The sequence below is a fragment of the Porites lutea genome, chromosome 2 (assembly GCF_958299795.1).
Source record: "Porites lutea chromosome 2, jaPorLute2.1, whole genome shotgun sequence".
Classification (NCBI taxonomy): Eukaryota; Metazoa; Cnidaria; class Anthozoa; order Scleractinia; family Poritidae; genus Porites; species Porites lutea.
The window spans coordinates 1,940,001-1,958,043 of NC_133202.1; the positions used below are offsets into that span (position 1 = coordinate 1,940,001).

The 18,043-nt window shown below is 40.4% G+C and overlaps 2 protein-coding genes across 2 annotated transcripts in view; one reads left to right on the forward strand and one right to left on the reverse strand.

The window, feature by feature from the left end:
• LOC140927354 (uncharacterized) overlaps positions 1-7,002 on the forward strand; it is a 13,363-nt gene extending 6,361 nt beyond the window's left edge. Inside the window, exons 3-5 of the mRNA XM_073376983.1 lie at positions 498-547; positions 1,802-2,170; positions 4,444-7,002. Of these exons, the coding sequence (XP_073233084.1) occupies positions 498-547; positions 1,802-2,170; positions 4,444-4,779 (755 nt within the window). The 3' untranslated portion in view covers positions 4,780-7,002. The remainder of the gene's footprint in view (positions 1-497; positions 548-1,801; positions 2,171-4,443) is intronic.
• Positions 7,003-14,347: 7,345 nt separating this feature from the next.
• LOC140927355 (uncharacterized) overlaps positions 14,348-18,043 on the reverse strand; it is a 28,151-nt gene continuing 24,455 nt past the window's right edge. Inside the window, exons 4-6 of the mRNA XM_073376984.1 lie at positions 16,823-16,966; positions 15,336-15,524; positions 14,348-14,638 (exon numbers count right to left, since the gene is read on the reverse strand). Coding sequence (XP_073233085.1) covers positions 14,348-14,638; positions 15,336-15,524; positions 16,823-16,966 — 624 coding nt within the window. The remainder of the gene's footprint in view (positions 14,639-15,335; positions 15,525-16,822; positions 16,967-18,043) is intronic.

An 18,043-nucleotide genomic window follows, 5' to 3' on the forward strand; every position in this document is an offset into this window, starting at 1 on the left:
TATGGCCAATAATTCATTTTCCACAAGTAATCGCCTTAGTCCCAGGCCTTAAACTACTTGAGCAAAGAAATGATTTGCCATTTATTCTTATTCCGAAATACGGTCAATCGTAGCTCTTAGGCCGGCTACCAAAATTAATTGAATTTGTATATATGCTCAATAACGCAAATTGCCTTGAAATGGACTGGTAGTTTTGAAGGGGAAACGACCACACTCGGCAAGCCAGAAAATATCAGTGGGATGAAAATCAAGATTGCTTCAGCGTGTATAGGTGTAGTTGCATATAGTTAAACTGAGTTAAATGGGCCATGACATGCACGTAACTGGATTTGCGTCTTACTCAAGGAACAATTAAAAAACCTTCGAATCATGCAGCCCAATTTTATAGTACCACGCTGCGCTGTTCATGCTGTTTATGGATTAACACTTTGATCGCGTCAATAATAACTTACATTACTAACTGCGTTATTAAAAATAAAATATTATTTTGACTACAGAATTTAAGCAGCGTCGATTGTTAAAGGTGATTCATAGAGAAGCAAAAAAGGTGGGTCTCAAAAAACGCCCTTTTATTATAATATTGACTATTCTGGACTTTACACCTTTCATCTCTGAGCCACATTCCGATTTGAACTTTTCTGGTGTACTTCTCAGAAAAACTGCTAAACCGTTGACATTGCGAATTTCTATCCAGTGGATAAGCATTACGAATATCATTTGCACTATCCAGTGGATAGAGATTTAGGGCCAGTTAATTGATCGGAGTTTAGCCCTTGTTTGACCGGTCATTATCTATCGCCTGGGGGGGGGGGGGGGGAATCACTTGATTTTAGGAGAACAAAAGAGGGGATCAGTCGTAACTGAGAACCTAAAAGGGGGGATCGCTGAAAGCTTTGGAAGGATTCAGAGGGGGAACCACTCAGATTTGCTTGGAAAATGAAGAAGACATGGGGAGCCCGGGGGATCGTGAAAGTCATCAAATATTATATTAAGTTTCACCTTGTTTAGCCCCAAATATTCCCCCACCCCCCGCCATCCCCAGGCGATAAATAATGACCGGTCCCTTAACAAAACCGCGTTCTAAGCCATTTTCAGTTGGAGTGGTTTGCCCAGCGCTTTCATTTAAACACCGTTTTTCGTGAACAATTTGAACAGAGCATATAGCGTAGATTGGACGAGTACTTTTTATTTTTCTAAAATTAACCTCTTAAGAAGGAGATCTAGTGATCCAATGATTTCTTAAACCTCGGCCTATGTTAGACTTCGTTTGAATAACCGACTCTTAATGTCCAGTGGATAGCTCCTGGATAGCGTTATCTTGCCTCTCGTCCCTGGGCGTCATTACTGCGCCTGACCGCTCCGTTTCGGGTCACGTGATCCGAGTGAGTTTTTGTCTCGGAAACGTCCCCGAAATGCATTGACCGAGAAGGCCTGGGAAGACGCCGTACAGGGACTAGGAAAAGCGTTATCCCCGGAAAGAAAGATGGCGGTGAGGCGGACGGACGTGTGTTACGTATAGCGATCCCGTAAACCGACAGTTTTTAGACAGTCTTTTTGACTCTTTAAATTGGACATTTCCACGGAATGCGATTAGTTTATCTTTCCAATACCAATGGATAAGCGTTAATATTTTTTGCTGTCCAATAGTAACCTTAAATAAATGGTGAAAGGAGTTTAGCACAGCCCCGCCCTTTATCCTAAGATCTTCAGATTTGTACAAGCAACAGACATGTATCAATAAAGAAAGAAAAGAAAAGGAAAAGAAAAAGATTTCTAAAGCGCATTTTAATTTGTGTTTCAGCATGGCCTTTCTTCAACTGACGATCTCGTTTATCACAACCACACAATCGGTGGTTTCTACAGATACATTCTACAGGGCCTTGGCTACCTCACGGGTTGTGGCACTAATGAGTCAATATTTACAGGAGATGTGAGCAAACAAGTCAGTCTCAAGAGATGGAACGTGAGCCACCATAGCATGAATGTGACTGATTACCTCTCAGCTGTAGATGCCATCGAAGCTATCGTTGATCAAGGTGAAGGAAGTTCTCCATGCAATCCCGACGCCATTTCAGAAGAAGGAAATAAGGAGCTCTCACATTACTACACATTCTTGTCTGTTTCTCATGGACGTGAGATAGAAGTCTATCCCAATCCGTACAGAGAAGAGGTAACATTATCGTCTAGAGAGTTTTAGAGACTAATATACATTTACCGTGCTTCTTAAAAAAAGCGCCCTTCCCGAGTACTTTAAGCGCCCACTTACAGGTTACAATGGTACCGTTACAATTTGTAATATTCGTCGTACTTTGTAATACCTGTCGCAATTAATGTAATAAACCGTGTCGCACTTTGTAGTAAAAAAGCTGTCGCAATTTGCAATAACTGTCCATCGCACTTTGTAATAAACAAAGCTGTCACAATTTGTAATAATTCCATCGCACTTTTTCATAATTTTTTTAGAGTGATTCAACTTACTTCGTCAACATTAATATAATGCCAAAATATGAATGGTACTTCGTAAACAGAGATGATGACGTCTGCAAACACGTAACTTACAAAATTACTTTTATAATTTATATCTCCCCTCATTCAATCCATTAACTTTATTCACGGTCCTAAACATTTTTTTAAAATTAATGTTGATTAGTTACCTGAGGTATACGAGATTCTATATTTCTTGTTATTGTATTAGATGGTTTGCATGCAATGGTTACCTGGGAGGGGGCGTACTCCCTTATATGGCCAATACGGGGATGTGCCGCAGGACAGAGCGTTGTCAGAGTACAGAATCTAGACACAAAAGAGCCATTAATAAAAGGCATTTAATTTCCACAAATCGTAACATCCATCCTTACATCATTCAAATAAGGACACCTGGAAAGCTTTCCTTTTTAGATCTTATAACAGGCCGACACAACACCGTACTTGTCTAACGCGCAATCTTAAAAGAAGTAATAGTGGCTTCTATATTTTGGCCAACTTAATCAGACGAGGCCTGTAAAAATTCAAAATGTAATTTACTTCAAATAAACGAAAACGTCACCAGTGGCAAACCGTCGAACCACAACAGAAACAAAAACACAAAATCCAATTAGTCGCTGGCCAATACCTTTGTATGTACCTGTTTTTATAAAACTCACTCGGGGTCATAGACTGAGCCGGCTGACCTTGTGATCCATTATTCTCTCTTGATTTAGTCGCATATAGGAACAAAAGGAGTATCATTCCATCTTAAAACATTTTTTTTCTATGGAGCTAAGCAAACACCGTGGGGATAGTAAAAAAGTCTCCTTCCCAACGTAGAACTCGTAAGACCTTGGAATTCTTCCGAGCGTGTTCAGGATTTCTTTCCCGAAAAATGGAAAGGATCAAATAAGCCAAACCATCCATTACTACTTGAGTTACCCTATCTAAGGATCAAACCAAAGACACAAAGCCAACAAGGTAAAAAATGACACCCTATTTAAGGTTCGAGATCCTCAGCGATACTTACCTACCTAGCCCATACATGTATACGGAATTATCTCCCCCCCCCCCCCCACTCCGAAGACTTCACGTGTCACGTACAAGCAAACATGGATTGCGACGACGAATGCCAGGTTATTCATGAATTTTCTGATGTTAAATGTTGCTTTGTTATTTAAATATTTTTGAATTCAAATATATGAGATGATTTATTTCTCTTTTTTTTGGTGACATGTCACAGGAAGTTTCATGTCTTTCACAAAAGTGATTCTCGTTGGTCATGTGATTAATTAAGGCAGAAAAAATGGAATTATTACAAATTGCGACAGCGTTTTTATTAACAAGTGCGACACGGTTTAATACAAGTTGCGACAGGTATTACAAAGTGCGATGATCATTACAAACTGTGACAGTACCCCTAGGTCAAAATATCCAACTTGGTCCCCCCATCCCGGGGGGGACTCGCATATGAAAGGGGCGGGGATGTTCGTCGTCTTGCTTAGGGGTGTAAAATTTCGGATTTTGGTCTCACTGAGGGTGTTCTGGGCAAAACGCCATTATATTTAGCAGTAAAGGTCTCTTTTAGGGTTGCACGCGAAGAAATGTAAAAAAAATGTATATCTTCAATTCGTTTTATTTACTCGATTCATGTTGTCAAAGTTTAAAATGGTCTCTTTTAGGGGTCAAAAATAGGTTGGGCCAAGTCCATATTGAACTCCGACGAGTATCCCCGCCCCTTTCATATGGAATTCCCCCCGGGTCCCCCTCAAAGAAGAGTCCCCCACTTATCCAGCCACCCCCACCCCCTGAAGTAGTAGGGATACCAGGAGAACCTGTTTCTATCGCCACTTTACTCATATGTTTTTACGCTTCAACTACCGATACATCTGTGTGTAAAGACAAGCTCGTTCCCAGGGTTCTCTCCTACCCGTTGTGTAAAGAGTGCTTAAACTACCTTCTAATCCTACTTGATAGAAATTCAATTGCACGTATCGCTTCACCGGTCCCAAGATTCCTTTTGATCCCGATGCCGTTTGGCCGATGGTTGCCAACCCAAACTTGTCCATGTATGTGAACAATACTCAAGCGTTCACCGCGGCGGTAAAGTTCAACATAAATTATACAAGACTGTTGAAATCTCTGGACAACGTGTTCAATGGTCATGCTGGTCAGATTTATGATGCAATTGGCCTGATGGTCCCACTATTTAACGAACTACAGGAACTGGTTCAAATTCCTATTGACATCCATGGAGACCAGTACATGGGTCCAAACGTTGGTCCGACCTATGATTTTACACCACATGATTGAACTTCCTGACTGATTGGGCTCCTGACTTCCTCTGAAATTACTAACACGCGTTAGAGTTTTAGCATGATGGCAGCGCAAACTTCACTTGTAAAAAAACAATTATCGTTTTTTTTTTTAAACCTTTGTTGCGTTTATTTTAATTCGATGAAAATGTCTAATGTAAAGGGGAATTTTCCCTGGAGTTGATTTCTTGGGGACTGCACTCAAGGTCAGAATGAGAAAGACACGTTCGCCACCGTTTGTTTAACGGTCCTCCATAAAACGTGAAATTAAGCAGTTTCACGTCGTAGTCGTGTAGTGACGGCAAAGAAATGCACAATTAAATGAGTGATGCGCCTGTGATAGGGTTAGATACATTATGCCCGAAAATTTGAGCATTTTGCTTTTGATCGTCACCCTCAAAATAACATCATTATGCCTAAAATTATGCTCAAAAAGTAGCATTATTCTCGACTGATCTTGGCTATATTTGTTGCCCTTTCCCATGCCTGCAGAAAAAAATACCTCCATAAACCAGAAACACAATATTTTATTGCATCAATTACAAATTTACAAAAAATAAACGACAAATAATGATGCAAAGGCCGGGCAACCAGGCCTTGAAAGAAATTTTCAAACAAGCCTGTGAATAAGTTAATTTCTTACTGAAGTGAAAATTTTTCGTTACATTTATGGAAATATTAATTTTCTCAATATCAATCATTTCTTTATGCATTAATTATGCCGGCATTATGCTCGATGTTCCGACTTTACCATTATGCCCATTATACTAAAACCTGACAAATTTCTGCAATTTGATTGGCTTACTGGAGCAGTGGTTTTTTTTTGGTTTAATTTGAAATACCTACATGTGAAAATTACAAACTGCGGGTAGTAATACAAACAAATAATAACATGATTTGTACGTGGTATTTGGGATAAATACCACCCGTGATATTTCAAAATTGTCTCAAATTTCACTAGCCGAAATTAAGTATAACAATTTAGAAATATCACTCGTAGTATTTATGCCAAACATCACTAGAAATCACGCTATTACCTACACAAATTATACCGGCAAAATGAATCCAACTCTAACCTGCAAAGTTGTTGTTTTGCTTAAAAAACCTAGCTATTGCTTTTTAAAGGTCCTCGTTGCCGTCGCCGGTAACGTTGTTGTTGCTAAAACTCTTTTTTGACGTACCTTAGACGTACAGTATTGCTCGTATACTTAAGTTCATGGTCTTTGTATGCACGCAATTTATTTCCTCGTGTAAATGGCGTTATGGATTACTAAAATTTACTGCATAAAAGTTTTATTTCTTTAATTGACGTTACGATATGACCTGATTTATTACAAGTTGCTAGGAATATGATAGGTAAGAATATTCTGATGCTCAATCAGATTCGAGCATTTTTGTCAGTTATTAACTCAAAGCGTTAACACAATACCAATAATTAGAGGAGCATTTCCCGTCCTATATGGGACACTTTTCATAAAGTATAAGTGAGCAACATGAATTAAATTCAATGTAGCTTCGATGAACAATTGTTCAATTTTGACGTTTTTGCCTACCATTTAGTCTATTAGTTTCCTCTCGCTCGAGCTGGCACTGAAAGAAGAAAAGAAAACGCGTTTTAGGAAATTAAAATTGATGTAAATCCTATAACGTACGAATAACAGTTAGAGATTATTAAATGGAGCTTACATGAAGAAGAAAATTAATATTTAAAATGCATAATTATGTTGTCTACGACCACTGGCAGGTTTTCGAGCTTTAGTTTGGAAGAACTGGAACCCTAAATTTAAGTTGGGCCACTTCATTACAGAACAACCCACGCAATAAAAATAAAACGAACTTTCTACAGAAAAACTCTTTAGGCCGCCACTTTCAGCTCACTGGTAAAACTGATCAATTGCGTTAATCAATGTTGGAGCTATCGAATTTAAGTTCAGCTCAAACTCACAGGGGGAGGAACACCCATGTAAAGAAAACAAAGTGATACGCTTTTTATTACCCCAAAAGAGCACCAATCTGGGCGTGGCATGGCACTGGCTTAATTTGATTCCCAGGGGAAACGATATTATAGCCTTGCCTTTAATTTTAAGAATTTTCCTGTATTTCCGATCTTGATCTGCACCAAAACCCGGTTTTCCCTAGCTCGCTGCTGTTTGTCAAAAAAAAGGGTAGCATTGCTATCATTTGTTCTTACTGACCAATAAAAAAAAGTCGCATTAGTTTATTCATTGTTATTAGAGGGGACCGGTTATGAAAGGCGGCAAACATCAACTATATAAAATACCACGGTGCTGCAGTTTATGTTGGAAGCTTGCTGAAGGTGCACAATCCTTTGTTTTCTTTTGGCAAATTGTGACGGAATAAATTAATGCAATGTTAATATTGGTCAATACGATCACATTGCTAGGGATGCTATTGAACGTACGTTGTGTACCTTCAGGTCCACAGAAACATTAAGCAAAGGAGTTTGGCGGCCTTCATAACCATTCCACTCCATTCCATTAACTATTGGTTGATTCCATCACAATTATTCCGTGAACAATAAAAGAAAGGTTGTGCACCATCCGGGAACTCCCAACATAAACTAGAGTTGTTATCTTTGATTTTTGTACTCCTGCACTAAATGTAGCTTGGGCGGAAGCTAAAATAAGCAAACAGGGGTGTTCGTATCAACAAGGGTTAACATACTAAGTATGTCAATCCATATTGATTTGTAATCGTGAAATGAGGCGTAACAATTTGTCAAATTCAAACAGTCCTTTTGTAAAAACCAGCAAAGCAATTGACTGAACAATAGCAATCAATCATTGTTGCGTTTCCTAATTAAGCAGCAAAAGATGGATGCAAAGGCGTTCTTTGTTTCGTCAGTAGCGTTGTATTATAAAAATCGCAATGGAAGCAAATACGGTAAGCTGTGTTTTATTGAACATTCTAGCGAGTATTTATCTACTTGAATCTTTTACCTGAATTCCCATACAAATCCTTTATATTCACGACCATTTTAAATTACGCAATATGAAACTATGATTAAACTCACACACTGAGCTTGGGCCGCCTGTGATCGGAGGTGAACCATCTTTGTATAACGAAGACTTCATTCCTAACTACCCTTCTCGCCTTCCCGGTGGAGTACAACCGAGCTTCGTCGTCCCCATCGAAAAGCTATCGCTTGGTCTGGTCCGGAACGTCTTTATGAAAATAGAACAACCAGAGGTTAAAGTAAGCCGCTTGAGTAACTTTAAACATATATTTTCGTTGTTGAATAAGAAGAGGATCGACGGCGCCCCGGCCTCCCAAGCAACATAATTAAGATTGATTGACATGCTTCGCCTTTCTCAAAGCTTAGAAACTGCAAGTTCGCTAAGTCGGTTTTAAGGATGGTTTTCATGAGTCACTTGAAACTTTCTTGAATCGTTTCAACTTTCCGACTTTAATGAGATGCAAAGTAAAGTATTTTCAGATTTTACTTAAGCCTTTACATGCACACGCATTTTTGGTTAAGTAAAACTTAGGAGCTCTTAAGTCTTACTTAAAGGGTCAATCTCATGAACTGCGCATGTGCGGGCCGAAGCTCAAAGCTTGAAAAATTCTGCAGAATTTTTTAAGATTGACCCGGCTAAAAAAAGATGGCGGCTGCAAGTGGCAGAGGCGGCCATGGCGGTAAACGGAGGAACTCGGGTCGCAAAAAAACGATTTCTGACCTGAAACAGTGCAAAAGAGAGTGGTTTAAAAACCTTCAACGTACTTTCCTCGAAAATAATATATTTCAGTCGTGGCTTACAGCGAAATTCGAGGCTGGATGTGAATGTTCTAGTGACAGCGATTTCACGGCACGTTCGTTATCTCTTGAATATCGGAGAAGGTAAGTCTTGCTTTTCTTTGCCTGATGATTTAACCGTTAAAGATTATTTTTGTCAATGAGTCATATTTATGCACAGGTAGCCCAAGCTCACTATGAGAGCCCTGAACAACATTATCCTACTTAGCTAATTAATTATTCATACAGCAAGAAAATTATAAGACGTTGTATGGAGAAAAGTTCTTTGCTCACTAAATTAGTAAAATGTACATTGAATATCGCTTTGAAGCTTACCTTTAGCGTCTTCTTGTTTTTCTTTGTATTCTGACTGCATTTCAGACCTCCTAGGCACTGTTTAAGGCCTTTTTCTGAGCGACAGTTTTTCACCCAGATGACAGTAGAGAGAAGAGAAGAGAAGGTTGGCAAACCTCTCTTGACCGGCTCCGCTCTCGGCGACGATAAATTCCGTGACATTTGCGACATGGAGACAATTCCGCCAGAAACAGATGTCCTGATAAATAACGCACATTTTCCATCATTCACATCGCCAAAATTCCCATTTCGAAGGTCCTAAATCGCCAACGAAGTGGGCAATACAAGGCCGAGGTTATGCCACAGGGAGCCCGCACAATCTGTTTGTGTAGCCGATTGTTATTTACCGTTTGCCTCACCTATAGCTATATGTCGCTAACTATGTATATAAATCAATGATAAATAAACGTTGAATTACCTTACCTGTGGTATGTAGTCGTCCTTTTACCTCAAAAGCGGTTTTTTGAGCGATTTTGAAGGAGTTTTAATTCGCCGTTGACTGTTCCTTATAATAGAAGGTAATTCTTATTGCAACATTTTTTTTCTAGATCATACATAAAAAAACCATTGTCAAACGCTTTTTAAAAAGAAGAGTAGAGATCAACCAAATGCAACAACGCGACATGTTTTGATATTACATGTCACTATCACACGCGATGCTTGACTTCCGCTACCCGGAGTGCTAGCCTGAGTATCAGGCGTTTCTGGGGAAAAGGGGAAAGATGGAAGCGAAAAAGGGATCTAAAATCTCCTCTCCCCTAGCCCCTTAGGAAGGCCTGATACTCAGGCTACCGGAGTGCAATGCGTGAAGTGAAAAATCGGTTACTGTGCCCAGTAGGCTAAATGCTCCAATTGTCCTTTGACGGTTGAACAATTTGACCCTGCCAGCCGGCGTCGGTTTTGTCGACTTGACGGTTGGAGTCCGTTGCGGGTCTGCTCTCGACTCGCCTAACCTCCAGCCGTGTATTGCCCACTTCGTTGGCGATTTAGGACCTTCGAAATGGGAATTTTGGCGATGTGAATGATGGAAAATGTGCGTTATTTATCAGGACATCTGTTTCTGGCGGAATTGTCTCCATGTCGCAAATGTCACGGAATTTATCGTCGCCGAGAGCGGAGCCGGTCAAGAGAGGTTTGCCAACCTTCTCTTCTCTTCTCTCTACTGTCATCTGGGTGAAAAACTGTCGCTCAGAAAAAGGCCTTAAACAGTGCCTAGGAGGTCTGAAATGCCGTCAGAATACAAAGAAAAACAAGAAGACGCTAAAGGTAAGCTTCAAAGCGATATTCAATGTACATTTTGCTAATTTAGTGAGCAAAGAAGAGGGGGGCGTAAGGGTTTGCGGTATTGCGGTATTGGGTCATTTTTGGTGCGGTGTTGCGGTAATTTTTATTTCAAAGTACGGTATTGCGGTTTTGAGAGTCCAAGCGGTTTGCGGTAAGTTTAAATTTTACGCCGCGGTAGTCGGTGAAAAAATCGTTGTGTCGCGGTGATCTGCTTCTTTTTCACGACAAGAGGATACAAATCCTAAAAGGTCCCCCTGGCTAGCCTGCGTGACCTGTGTGCACAGTCGGAGATTGTATTCTCGGCTTGCACTGTCACGCAATGAAAAATAAAAATGCAAACCATTCAATACAGAAGGACTAGAATCTGGGAACTGAAAAAACATAAATATACAAAAACCCTTGCCAAGAATCAGGTCTGTGAAATATTTCAAATGCGAGATATTGGGAAAAACGGTTTACCTAAATTTATGAAGCTTTGTATGGAAACGCCATGTTGGTGTCCCTTTCAGGAACACCAATATGGCCGCCGGAAACCAACAGAAACATCTGTTTTCGAGTTTTCCTACTAATGAATGAATTCTTCGCTTGAGGAACTCATAAAGATTACAGTAATATTTATTCTGAGACAAGGAATGTTTAGATTGCAAAATCTCCCAAAATCGGTTATGTTTTTAACCCACATAAGAGCTTTCCAGGCCGCCAGCTATTAAAATGCCGCGTCACGCAAAAGTCTGGAAATTCAAAATTCAAGCATCCTCTCTTGCAAAACGAAGAACCCTTTCGAACCAAAAATTTGTTTATGTAAAGGTGTTTAGGTACTGTAATACCTCGTGAAAGTAGACACTCACAAGAATCGATGGTTTCTTAGTTTGATTTTTGGTGACGTCACGTGCAACCCAAGAATTGCGCAAACAGTGCAGACAAATCGTATGGCTTCTAATTTCAGTTAATACTTGATATGATTAACGACATTAACTTTTTCCTCCAATGATACGCAAACATGTCGCATTATTTATGACTTCATGGACCTTGTGGGAATAGTCAGCTTGGTTAACCTCCTTTATACCAATCTTACCACTACTTTCGTGCCCAGTCGCCAAACAATATAGAGCGATCCAGAGGGTCAACTAAGTGATCAGTCAGATATTCCAGCAAATAGTGAGGTCAGTGAGATAATTATAATTTGCGTAGTGTCGAAAGATAATCTATAAAGATGGTGTGGTCTAAAAATTACTACTTGTCCTTCTCGTTGTGCATGCAGGAATATAGAATGTACTAGTATTCGTGTGTGCTTACCCTACGTAGTATAGCAGCCCGGGGGTGGTGGTGGGGGGTACTTCCTGATAAGAGGCTAATGAGGATGTGCCGCTGGGTGGGGTCGCATTTTCACGACTGGATTGACTATAATGGGGTCGCATTTTCGGAGAGTTTTTTAGAATGGGTTCGCACATTTTCTGCTTTTTTGGGGTAAGACAGTTCTTCATATTTACGGTTAGCAAAGGTACCAGAATGTTTGTATGGTAGATGAAAAGTAAAGTGTTCTTCATTCAATCTAAAACATAGTCTGCTACACAGCCGTTTTTAGTGTCGTCACACAACGCTAAAAACGACACTAAAAACGGCTGTGTAGCAGACTATCTAAAACAAGGTCAATTCATAAAAATAGAAAGTGACGAAGTTGGGATCGCGAAAATTAAATATTTGTTCAAATGACTAAGATGGGGCCTATAATTGGCCACAGAATAGACTGAATGGGGTAGGGGCTCTGAGAGGCCAGCGGCACATACCAACCAAATATTAACCTAAGTACCCCCCTTAAGTACCCCCCCCCCCCCCACCCCGGGCATGGCAGTTTTAGATGGTTTTGTCGGCAGCACCACTGTGAGCGGCGAAGCAGCTCCTGCCCCAATCTCCTCGTCCGCGCCCGCTGTCACAGCGTTTTGGGCATCCCCGCGTTTTGGGCATCCCCATTCCCAAATCCCTAGCGTTTTGGGCATCCCCGGTGGGGGATGCCCAAAACGCTGACCGCTTCGACTTTGCCTAAATTATTTCAGACTGGCGAAAAGTCGGGATTGTCAATCACGAATTTACGGCTGAATAGTGTAGATGCATGTTAGAATTATACCGTCTGACACTTTTCGCCGGGTTTATTGCGCAGAAAAAAACCCATAGGCAGTAAACGTTGGCTCAAAACGGGACGAAATTGAAATTTACAACCGCATAACATCCCTTCGCTGTACAACGCTTCATTTTTTGCAAAGCTTCAATTTTATTTAATAGAACTGTTTACCAGCGAGAAATGCCGCAATCGCCGGCAGCTGCGATCGTCTGATTCCATACAGCCAAAAACAAGAATACTAAACAAAACAATCAAAAGACAAACATGAATAAAACTGCGTTTTGCGGTGTTGAATTCATAGTATGCATGACATTTGAGGCCTGTACAACTTAACCCCGCAGCGCTACTTGACACACAAGAGGCTGTCACACAATTTATACAGAGGCCTCTTGCACCTACCGGACAGAAGAAATTAATCTGTTGCCGTTTTGAGATGTAGTAGGGGCTTCTATTAAATCAATTCCGACCGAGTACCACACCTTGGGAACAACCTTCACAGGGTGCAAAAGTATTATCGCAGCCGGCGTGTCCAGAAAAAGGAGGGGAGTGGCACTCTTCGAAGACCCTCGCTTTCTCTTCCTCGGTGAACAATTCGTCGTAGCGCTGTGCCATTCTTCTCCTTGGCCACCTAGAACAAGGACTCTAATTTTGAGTCATACTCCAACTTTTTGGCAAATTTCGCAGAGTCGTTTTTTTGCTTTGTAAAGCCTTCCGGATAAGCCTTCTTTTTAAGATACTGGAAAAGATTTCTAATATTTAGCGAAAGCCATCTCTAAAACGTTTTCGATTTTCCCGCGAAATCCAGCATTTTTTTTGGAGGGGATGACCAAAACACTAGCGATTTGGGCATCCCGGGAGGTTACCGGGGGATGCCCAAAACGCTGCAGTAATATGAGAAGGGGATGCCCAAAACTCTAGGGATTTGGGAATGGGGATGCCCAAAACGCGGGGATGCCCAAAACGCTGTGACATCGCCTTATTTCGACTTATTATTTAGCGCGCCTAACCAAAACCGCCATGCTACGCAGGCTAGTGTGTACTGTGTGCCCTTCGAATCCAAAAGGCAGGCCGGGTCGTCGGTTTGAAACCCTCAACACAGAACCGAGTTAATTGTGAATCTGAAACAACCTCATAAGAGTCAACTGTTTTCCGTCCGTTTATGATCCAGGTCAGTAATATATAAAGTGATACTAGAAAACTCCTGTTGTATCATTTATGTAAACGTATACATGTAATAAACAAAGCTAAACGAGTGCGATGATCTTATGTTTATCGTACGCTTGACATCGAGGCACCTTGATTTGGAAACACTGATATAAAAGTATTATTTCTATTTGAAAGGAGGATTTGTAGTATTGACAACGTCAACTTTTTCCCATTTGTTACTGCGGTTTCGGTATTTGGCTAAATTTTGATGCGGTATTGCGGTATTCTCGCGCTACCACTTGCGGTATTGCGGTATTCGTACCCCCCTTACGCCCCCCTCAAAGAACATTTCTCCATTTTTCTTGCTGTATGAATAATTAATTAGCTAAGTAGGATAATGTTGTTCAGGGATCTCATAGTGAGCTTGGGCTACCTGTAATTTATGATCATATTTATGACACTTGCACGAAGACAGGCGAAGAAGAAGACAGTTCCGAGTGTTTGAAAACTGACACAGGTGTTTCCCTCGGCGCCATTTTCCGGTATTGTTTTACTTGGTCGCGAAGCGTTTTCAACGCAACGTGGCTTAATATTTTGAGAACAGTGGAAATATATTACGAGCAGTCTTCATAGCCAATATTAAATAACATCACGGCTTAACTGACAGACGACCAAAAACATCGCGACCAATTGACCAATCAGGTCAATAACCAGAGTTTAATACCATCAACTGACGTGTGATACAGGTCACTTTCACTCTGAAGATGACTACCGCACAGGTTGTCGAAACGGCACTCACTGTCAACAACAACAGTCCTACTCAGGGTTACGTGCACCCGGACGATCATACTCAACCTACTCATGAAAGTTAAACAGGAAAACGCCTCAGGCGTTTGACCGCGTTGGAGGTTAGGGCAGAGAAAGGAGCTGAGATTGGGGGAGGGGTAAGTAGTCATGATCACTTACCGTCAGGGTCCAAGGTGAGGAACGACTGCTGATCTTGTCAAAACTGAATATAAATATCAAAGCCAAGAGGATGACCATCACCCAGGCGAAAATAGTGATTCCTCTGAAGAATTCTTCTTTTGAAAGATCACGAGTTGAAGATGATGTACCACTGGAGGAAGCAGCTTCAGCTTGTCTTACTACATCCATGTCGAAATATTTCAAGGTGCACACCCACGCTCCAAACAGTAAGGCCTTGTCAGATGTAAAAGACAGCAAAGACAAATGACTTTCTTTCAATTTTTTAGTTCAGTATTTTTAAAAAAAATATTATTTATGTCGTAGTGTTATCAAATAAAGTCTGCTTTTTATTTGTGGTGTTTGTTTGTTTTTTTCTCTTTGAGCAAGTCAATATGAGAGTACAAGTTTGGTCGAGAGTTTTTAGTAAAGATTCTTTTATTAGACAAGTTCAGGGCCCATGTATAAAGGGATTATATGATTAAAATCACTTCGTCGAGAACGAGGGGAAAGCTAGATCGAGAAAGTTACCCAAGATTTCCTTAATTTTTCTTTTTGGATGAGGGAAACCGGTCTCTATTATCCGTACACATGGATCGAGTGTCAAGTTGACTCAGTAATTTCTTGGGATATCATTATCACTGTCATTCACATTATTATTAATCATTTTGGCCTTAAACACTCAGGAAGGAGGATATTGGAGAATGGTGTATTGGAGCGATGAAGGTTTTATAGTGCAATTTCTTAACTACATTTCTTGGGATTTAATAGCACAAAAATTCACCTTCAGTGGAGGCAAATGAGAGCCCAACGTTTCTTCTATCGGGAAATCTCAAGTCGCTTTTGTCTTTGCTGTTTTGTTATTTATGTTTATATTTCTTATATCTCTTGAGCATGGGTCTATCTCCCTTGTAGTTAAGGTAAACTGACTTACCAATTCTGCAAATTTGATGTAGAACACTGGCGATTTCACGTATTCCCAGTTAATATCCCAAACTCTTCTCTGAGGGAGTCCGGCTTGCGGAGCAGTGCCGGGAAGCTCCTGCGCTCTCTGTGTCTGAAATAACCTATAATTCAGTACCATATCCACGACGAACAAAATACAGGAAATAAAGCCAAAGGCCTGTAAAGCAAAAGGACAAGTAAGGATGTTAAGAAAATCTCTTTGAAATTTTATTGGGAAATCTTTGGGCGATTGCCGAGAAGGATGTTTTCCTTCTTAAAAGGTCTATCTTGCCTCTGTTGAGGTAGTGGTGGTGTTACTTTCTTCGAATAAAAATTTTGGCTTTTAGCTAAATAGGAACTTAAGGAAGTGGGTTTTAAGCTTGCGATAAGTGGCCCTTCGATTCTAATAGCAGTGGTTCGATCGGCCTTCAGTGCTGATAGGGTTAATGTTTTACCTGACGTTAGCGGGCGCGTTGCCAAGATTTTTCCAAAAGTATGCACCATTTGCCAAATACCCCAACCCACGCCCCCCACCCCACCCCTTACAAGAACGTGTTCATGCTTCATACATCCAGCTTGAACTGAGCTATTGTTATAATATTCGCGCTTTTCCGCGCCTTTTCTCTAAAATATCTCGCTCCACCAATAAATATCTTGTATGTTTCTTATCTGAAAACTGACATTCGGGTTTAAAACGGAAAAAAATTACGTTGTTTTAGAAAAAAATATTTCAAAGAATTAAACAGGCAGAGTTAAATGAATTGAGGAATATTGTGCTTTTTTGATTTATATTTTCTTTTTTTAGATAATTCGCTTTACATTTTTATCATACTGCGAAGATAGGAAAAATATTTGGATAATCATGGCGGCAACACGTTCAAAGACGCGTACGTCCTCTGATTCAAAACGTGAAATTTTGAGGAAGACGATGTCCAAATGGCCCTTAAACTGGTGAAAGAGTTGCTTAAGCAGCAAGAGGGTCAGACAAGATACAACCTAAATACCTAAACACCTTATATCTATATTTTTCTCTAAGCACACTATATACTTAAAATACACGTTTTTTTTCTTTACTTTTTCCTCATAAGCTCTGCTTCTCGGAGATTTCCTCGGCACAGTCTCTCCTTCGGAGTTGTATGCTCATTTCAAATTTAATATTAATTAACTATTTATTATCTTTTCTATTCTAATTGTAATTTATTCTGTGTGGCAAAATAATACAATAAATAAATAAAATAAAATAAGATCAACTTTTTTGCGAAGATCGACTTTTTCAGACACGCACGTGCGTACAGCCTCCCACGTAGTCGTTCTTAAGAATTCCTCACGCGTTCCTGGGGCAGGAACGCGTAACGAACCCCTAAGAACGTCTGCGTGGGAGGCTAACATGCGTACTGTGCGTACAGGTAGCTACGCCCCTGGTCAGCGAGTTATTAGGTAGCAAAAACAAAAAACAAACAAACAAACAATTCCTACCAAGGCGATGTAAACAGCAATGACTCTTCCCTTGCTTTCATCTGTGAAAAATTTGTAAACTTTTCCCAAATCCACAGCTCTAGGTACCAGGTTTGCGGTGCAAGCCAATAACAAGGCGAACAAGATGAAGTAATTAACCACAGACTGAAAGACAAAACCTCAAATCAGTCCACAAAAGCAGTCATGAACGCTGGGCCTCATTTGTTCAACGCGAATACATCCCTTTCCACTGGATAGCGCATGCGCAATGGGCCATTATCGGGTTGCCCCATGCCTTTGTTTCAATGCAAGGATAAGGCTATGTTCACAAAATGGCGGATAACTTTTTTTGCCGATACGAAAAAGCTTTCCGGTATAGTACGAACACCTATCCGATAGGTGACTCTCCACTTGAAATCAGTGCGGCGTGTCGCGTCTTCGCTCCGTTACAAAATCGCGCCGAAATCAACGTTCTTATGTGTGAACAGAGGCCCTATCCGGTATGGGTGTCGTCAAGCGCAAAAGCTATATCCGGTAGAGTGTGAACAAAGCTTCAGTGCAAAGCATTGAAACGAAAATAGTTACTGATTTGGAAGTGAAGTTAAAGGGTAGAAATTATAACGTCCGGCAACATTTTATTATTATGCATTGTACTCATTATTTGTCTTCTCATTGGCTAACAGCAGTACAAATGAATAGTTTGCATCGCTATAAAGGTTTTATCTGTTCGGTCGTCCAAGGAGCGGTGAAGACCTTTCACGAATTTTCAGGGTTTGTTTTCGCCTATCCCGAAAATAACAGCCTATAGTGAAAGCTTCACCAAAACTTAAGATTACCTAACGAGTTCGTTCAGTCGACCTTGATTATTCCGCATTCACAAAAACCTTACCTAGTAACTCTTTATGACTAATAGAGTTCAGCCAAATTAATAAAATAAAATGATAAAATATTGCTCGGTTTTTCGTCTTCTTCTAATACTCGTTATTTGATCAACAGTGTTATGTCTGCACCTAATCTCGTACCCAGATCTCACTCTGTTTAGTCTGCACCAGGTACTAAATTGCGAAGGAGGTGAATGGAAATTTGATTTGATTTGGAAGACTGGCGTCCAACTTTTGCTGTCGCATAAGGCAAAGTATAAAATAGATTCGAAGGTCAAAATCAATATAATAGTCAAATTCTATACGTCTAGCAGTTGATCAACGTACATCGTCATCATCATCAGTCGAAGAACAGTCGACT